The sequence below is a fragment of the Triticum aestivum genome, chromosome 3A, assembly GCF_018294505.1.
Source record: "Triticum aestivum cultivar Chinese Spring chromosome 3A, IWGSC CS RefSeq v2.1, whole genome shotgun sequence".
In the NCBI taxonomy this organism is placed as follows: domain Eukaryota; kingdom Viridiplantae; phylum Streptophyta; class Magnoliopsida; order Poales; family Poaceae; genus Triticum; species Triticum aestivum.
In genome coordinates this window covers 523,311,284-523,318,524 of record NC_057800.1, presented here as the reverse complement: position 1 = coordinate 523,318,524, position 7,241 = coordinate 523,311,284, and the positions used below count along the sequence as shown (strand labels likewise).

General features: G+C 46.2%; 1 protein-coding gene across 4 annotated transcripts; it reads left to right on the top strand.

Moving 5' to 3' along the window:
• Positions 1–592: 592 nt before the first annotated feature.
• LOC123062008 (uncharacterized) lies at positions 593–5,166 on the top strand. Of its 4 annotated transcripts, XR_006429464.1 has the most exons (5): positions 603–1,302; positions 1,417–1,582; positions 1,989–2,147; positions 2,440–2,507; positions 4,720–5,166. XR_006429464.1 is itself a non-coding variant. In XM_044485309.1 (3 exons), the coding sequence occupies exons 1-2, from the start codon at positions 805–807 to the stop codon at positions 1,579–1,581; spliced, it is 663 nt and encodes a 220-aa protein (XP_044341244.1). In that variant the 5' UTR covers positions 593–804; the 3' UTR covers position 1,582; positions 1,986–2,396. The 4 variants fall into 4 exon arrangements, 2 of the variants coding, with proteins under 2 accessions (XP_044341244.1, XP_044341243.1); XR_006429465.1 differs by lacking the exon at positions 2,440–2,507; XM_044485309.1 differs by lacking the exons at positions 2,440–2,507; positions 4,720–5,166 and having other exon boundaries at positions 593–1,302; positions 1,986–2,396.
• The last annotated feature ends 2,075 nt before the right edge of the window (positions 5,167–7,241 follow it).

Below are 7,241 nucleotides of genomic sequence, written 5' to 3'. Positions count from 1 at the left end.
CCCTAGATCGGCAGCCCCGTACCCTCGCCGCAGCCAGGGCGGACTGGGGGCCTCCTTGGCTCCTTGGAGACCACCACGAGCAGCCATGGCGGCGCATATAGGAACGTCCATGGCAAACTGCTCCGTGCCTCTGCTTGCCGCCGACCCTTCCAGCCATGCGCCGCTGCTCGCTGCCGCCACGTCCAGCTGCTTGTCCCCGCTGTCCCGTGGTACTGATGCCTGCCGCCACCACGGGCTACTTCTGCTGCTTCTCGTAGGCGCCGCATACTGCTGCTCGCCACCGCTTCGTGGAGCCGTCGCCGGGACCAAGTCGCGACTCACCATGGACGTCGGGAGGTAGCGGCTGCTGGCTGCTGCCGCTTCTCCTGTGTCCTGGCATGCATCGGCGTCTAACAGGCACACAAGGGCATACTTGCCCATCGTTTTGTCCATACAATATATCCATCATTTGCAAGTATTGTTTTATGTTAAAAAGTGGCAAAAAATCAAATGGCAAACTAAGGCCGTGTTCGGCAGCCCTCTGCTTCGCGGCTCTGCTCCTGAAGCGGCCAGAGCGGAGCGACGTGCAGTGCAATTTTCTGAAGTTGCAAAACTGACGATTCGTTCGCTCCCGTATTATACGGAGCTGAAGAGCTGCCGAACAAGACCTAAAGAGTGGCAAAAGATCATTTACAATCTAAGCAGTGACAAATTGTTAAAGTCCAAAGTAAGTAGTGGCTGAAAATCAAATCGCCCCGAAAGAACATCAGATTTGGTAAGCATTCACACCGACTTGTCCCTTTCTTCCGTCTCCCGCCGCCTTCGATGACCTTCGCCGGCGCTTCACGCCGCCGGCGAGTATCTGGTTCCCATCCCCCTCTCCCTCTCATAGCCATCGTCCTCCTGCTAGTCTTCCCACCTCCTCCCCGCGCTTACGCGCTCCGCGTCCCACTGCGCGAGGTCGCCTCCCTCCTCTCCCTCTCCCACTCCCTCCTCACCCGCGTCGCGGTCGCCCGCGCCGACCGGGGGGACGCCGCTGCCGCTGCCCGCGCTCGCCGAATCGCCTCGCACCTGTCCATTCTCTCCTCTCGCGGTGCGTGGGCACTCGGCTGGGACTACCTCCGCCACTATGCTTTCTCCTCCGTCACCGGATGCGGCTTCTCCTGCGCCACTGCCGCCGCCCGCCTCCTCGCCGCTGCGGCGGAGGCCTCGCGCCTAAAGTCACCGGTCGAGGCGGCCCAGTGGCTGCGCCGTAATTACGGTGACCTCCTAGCCGCCGCTACTCAGCTCCTAAACGGCCTCCTCTCTACCTTCTCCGAGCAGGTACATGATCTGGTCTTCTTCTGCTTTCTTTAGAAATGACTTGGTCCCTAGGTCATCCAACGGACCATATTGCAGCAATGATCAGTCGGTAAATTTTTGTACGCTTGTGTTTAGGGGCCGCTAAGCGAGGTGGTGTTGGATGTGAAGTGGGAGGTGGAGGAAGGGGGGTTGCTGAAGGATTGCCTTCAGGCGGGAGCCAAAGACTTGGAGGGCTTGCTTATCATTGCCAAAGATCTCTTTGGTGCTTCAAGGGCTTCTTCACGCCACAGTGAACTCTGAGGTTTGCTCACACCTTGTGTTTCGCTTATCTTTCCTTTGAACTATCACATTCCTGCTTACTTGCTTTCAGTTTATGATTTTGGAACTTAGAACTGTTATACATCCGACCACGGAATCAAACCAGCATCCTGTCACCGATAAGCATTCGAGAGAGTGGATGTGTGAACAATATAAGATGTATAGTCCATAAATGACCTGCTGGCTGTTGAAAGTACTAGTAATTGCAGAGTATTTTGGAGCATGTTCTGTTTGCTCTTAAAGAAAATTTGTAGTTGAAAATAGGTTTTTTGAAAGATCCAGCCGATTATTGGCTATAAATTGTAAGCAGATAGCCCCTCTTGCAGTAGCTGCACATACGTGATCTGTCCAGTACGAGAATCACTGACCATAGTATCATATCCAAGCAGGTGAGTCCTGACCAAGAAACTACAGCCGCTCCATTCTGTCCTCCACCGATGCAGAATGCTTCAGATCCAACAGTTCACCTACACAATTAAAGCTGCTCCAGTTTGGTGACTCTGCATACAACACATCATGTTAAGCTATCTTATCTCTTCGGGAAAAAGGTTAAGCTACCTTATCTTGTCCAGTAGTTCCTGAACAGAAAGATTAACCCTACTGTTTAATGACATTGCAGCTTTAACTGTGATTGTAATAGAATTGTGTCCCTTGTGTCCGTTCTGTTGACTTTGGAGTACTGTTTTTGCTAAATGATAACTTTTAGATGGTTGCAAGGCTTTTGTCACTAGTGTTGTTGTCATTGTAAGATCCATGTGAACAGTTTCCAGTTCAAAACATAACTTTGTTGCATGGTAGATTTTGTACCTTCGCCAAATTGTGATATTCCCTTTATTTCAGGTCCTTCGTCCATGCATAGGAAAAAATTCTGTAATTAAAGGCTAATTGACTTACAACATCTACCATAGGTAACTGCTTGCGCAACGCACTATGTTTGTTTTTCTCTTTCCCTTCTGAAGGCCAAACACCTGTTCTTGACTAGTGTTACTTTAACTCCTTGCGAAGCATGAGGCTGCTGGATGAGTCCAGTAGATATCCCTCGCCTCCAAACTACTTACTTGACATCCTGAAATGACCACGTTTCCGCTGACATGGCATCCATGTCTCTGAATTTTGCATGGCGGAAATACTTCAACATGTGTGTGCCTGGTGCCCTGTTAGCAAAGATGTCCACGTCTCTAAGAATACATTTTGTGTTGCTACCATTATGTGCTGTATATACAGGTCGACACATGAGCCTTCGATGATAACAAACTTCAGGACCCTCTAGTGATATCTCACAAGTTATCCTGTTACCTCTCGGACCATCTTGTCTAGACAATACTTATGATCATTCCACATGAGAACCTCTTCAGGTATGACCTTGACCTTGTTAGGGGAGCTGAGAATTTATTAAAAAGTCACATTGCACTTTACAAATTACAAACGTGAGTGTCGTGCTCATAATCTGAACTACGGTGCTGACAAATTCGTGATGTAAATCTGTCATAAATAATGTGTGATAACAACATCTCCAGTCACGGTTTTATGCCTATAAGGCCATGCAAAATCCACTGGACATAAGCTGTAGGGTAACATAACACTGTGATGTAATAGATATTGGCAGGCAGCCACAAAATAATAATTGGATATAAGTTGTCTTGGTTGAACTTGAAAGACTCGTTACGTCGGAAAGGGAAAAGGGAAAAGAAAAAAGTTGAAGCAAATTTAGGAAAGAAGAAGCATTGTTTCCGCTTCATCCATGAGTTCAGCTAGATATTTGAAATGCAAAGCTACTGTGGGAAATATTTTGTCAGGAACCTAGGAAAGTGATAGTCAGTAAATTAGTTGTGGAAGCATTTGGAACTACCACTATTTTTAACTTTGATTCCATTTATTAGATTTGCTATGGAGACACCCAATTTATTTTTGGGTTAATTGGATAAATGCCACTCAAATTCTGGCGATTCCGGGAAGCACCACTGCAATTTCCAAACTTTGAGAAACGCCACGGCAGACTTTGGAAAATGCCACTGGAAATGGCATTTTTCAAAGTTTGGAAATTGCAATGGCATTTCTGGGAATCGCCAGAATTCGAGTGGCATTTATCAAATTAACCCATTATTTTTCCTTGTTGCTGAAGGATCACTTTGTTAATTGGTGCTCTTGTTCTGTGCCTCCTGTATGATTGATGTACTGCTAGAATTACAGATAAGATGACAAGTGGTTAGTTGAGATTTGTGCACCATTCTCAAAAACATAACTGTTGTGTTTTGTGGATTTCTAGCATATTATGGCATCATTCTTTTTTCTTGGACATGTATCAACATGCATGCTGTTTTGTATTAGATGTACGAGAACTTGAGAAGAATGGTGAGAAGGTACAGAAGTTCACAAAATAACACCAAACAAACCAATAAACTGAAAAGGCAGCCAACCAGAGCATATACTAACAAAACCCAAAAAAACTATTGTATCAAAAAACCAAAAAGAAGAAAGCAAAACCAGGGCAATACTTATATACTCCTACAACTATAGCTGCAGGTCAGAGGGGGCTCGTATGCAGAGGCAGACTTCACTGTGTTGGCGCTGGCCATCTTTCATTGATAGATCTTCGAGCCAAATCTCCTCCATGGGGGCATAGAGGGTGCTTGGATCCAAGGGACTTATTTTAGTCTGACTAAAAATAGTCTCTTTAAGAGGCTAAAGTTCCAAGCACCCCTGACTAAAGAGAGGCTAAAACTAGTCTTGAGGCTAAATTTTTTTAGTCAGGGTACCCCTGCTAAAATGTGGATTAGTCCTCTCTCTCCTCATTTAACTCCTTTCTTTTAACACAGGCGAGTTCTGGATTGAAGGGTTTGGAGGATAATAAATGCTCATTAATTTGATTTTTGTCTCTTTAGTATTTGGATCCAAGCATGGGTGAAGCTAGCAAGTTTTAGTCCCACTACTTTTAGTCATGAGACTAAAACGTATCCAAGCACCCTCATCATTTCCTATCACTTTCGTACTAATGGCGTGCCATTGTGAATTAACGAGCTTGGATTTATTTTTGACTTTTGCTGAGGTCAAGGTCGTTCTGTTCCATCTATTCCCAATAGTTTTGGTTATTAATATCATTTCCTGTTTGCTTGTATTCAGATCTTATATTCCTTTCGTTCCAAGTATCTGCCACTTTGCTAGCAATTTGAAGCCTGGAAGCTTTACAGTTGGATTTTGAACACAGTGGAATGAGGGAGTTAACAGGACTGCCGCTGGATATCCATGTTCAGAACTGTGCATTGTCTAATTAAACAACAATCTCCGTCATATTTTCCCAATAATTTTCTGCTAAATGCACCCTTAAACTTAAATACAGTATATGCTTGTACAACTGTGAACTCTGTTAGCGATGATTAGGTCGATAGTGTTTGAATTGCATTGTTGATGGTCAGCTAGTTATATTATTTGAAAATTCTCATTTATCCTAGAGTAGTGAAGCCTTGTGCTATTGTTGTTAGCCACTGCGAACTTTATACGGAGTAGTTACCACGTCGGAGGAAAAGTTTGGATGGATTTGTTTTCTTGTTTAATTTGATTATTACTGTACTGTATATGCAATAAGCGCTAGATCCTGCAATGCAGTTCAGGCTACGTAATCTATCTGACTGGGACTTGTGGTTTGCATATAGCGTACTGACCGATGTGAGGCCACATTCGTCTGTGAGTCGCTACCAGTTCAAGGACGAGCACGTACATACGCCGCACTCATACTGACTTATACCGTACACGTGCAACAGTGAGATACCGTGCTGCTACAGTATTACAAACTGAAAGGTCCCTTCCACTAATACTAAAGCCATGGAAGTCACAGAGCCCGAGCAAACTTGTCGGTGTTGAGCATTCCAAGGCCGCCATATTCTTGAGGGCGACACACCGTCTTTCAATTGACCTTGCATTCGGCACCCGTCGTCTTGTCAGAGCCAGACCAGAGAGCTGTTGTATCGTTTTCTTTTCCTCTTGTCCTGGCGGCTGGAATCCTAGCCACTGTCAGGAGAGGCCAATCTTCCAGCACCGTCCTCCATCGGCTCCCCTTCGCCGGCGACCTATGTCGTTGGTGGTGAGGGGGGTCGCCGGGTCCACGCGTGTGGATCATTTTTACTCCCTCGTAGTCTAGGTTTTTAGGTTGTTCATCGTCTTGGCTTCGGCGACGATGATGACGGTGCTGAATAAAGATTCTTCAAGTCCTTCCTTGACGAGGCCATCGGTTCTATCGTTGGGGATGAATTTGGAAACCAGTCTACTCAAGCAAGGATGGTGTGGCGGTGGCATCCTCGTGGTGGACCTATGTGTCATGGGAGTAAGTCTGACAATAGAATAGGGGGTACGTAGGAGGAGGCAAGATCCCAGCTACGGTGAGGTTGTGCACGCAAGGTTTACGAGTTCAGGCCCTTCTCGGAGGAAGTAACAGCCCTATGTCTCGGTGCCCGAAGGCTTTGGTCGACTGGATTATGCGTGAGAGTTACAGGGGGTGCGAACCCTTGTGCCAGAGGAGGGGGTGGCTTATATAGAGTGCGTCAGGACCCCGACCATCCCACGTTACACAAGGTTCAATGTATATTAAGACAGAGCATTACTGGTAACGCCAGTCATGAAGAGCTATAAATGATCTTTAAGACTACAGAGTGAACGCCTGACCGTTTGCCATCCTGAGTGACTTTGGGCCTTCTGTATTCCGAGTGGTGTCTTATATGGTCGAGTGACTTTATCTTGGTCGAATGGAATTGGGATTTCCGAGTGAGGTTGGAGGTCGAGTGGATTGCACTCCTTGGTGGACTCAGTCAGTTTCTTCTGTTGTACTTTGAATGTCTTTGACTCTAGGGCAGTGTCCTTGGGTAAGGTGTCTAGGTCAGGCCTATGACCCTACCCTAGGCACATGTCATCATCATTAGCCCCCGAATGGATTTGAGGTCCGAGTGAAGAAAGAGCTGAAGTTGACTCCGTCTCGATTCCATACTTCGGAGGTATTTCGTCTGAGTTTGTGAATCATGTTGAAGCTTCGATCTTGTTTCAGTCACCTCGATCGATTCAGAGGTCGTCGAGTGAACTTAACTGATAAACTTCAAGTGTTGATATGGTACGAAATCTTTGGCGCGATTGGTTATTCTGCGGTCTCCTGATCTCACGGGATTCGAAATTTCACGGAAGCCCATGGAACGGAGCGTGCCGCAGTAAACAAAGTGAATAGACGAGGATGCCTCGATCTTCGTGCCACCTTTTCTGCCACGTATTGGGCGAGCGCCTGCTGCGGGATATGATTAGATTGCTCCGGCCCACTCATCAGCCACTCGGAAGTGGCCTCATAAATAGCGTCTGGACCGCGACAAAGCACAGTGCGCCCCATGAAGGAAATATGCCCTAGAGGCAATAATAAAGTTGTTATTTATATTTCCTTATATCATGATAAATGTTTATTATTCATGCTAGAATTGTATTAACCGGAAACTTAGTACATGTGTGAATACATAGACAAAACAGAGTGTCCCTAGTATGCCTCTACTTGACTAGCTCGTTAATCGAAGATGGTTAAGTTTCCTGACCATAGACATGTGTTGTCATTTGATGAACGGAATCACATCATTAGAGAATGATGTGACAGACAAACCCATCCATTAGCTTGGCAT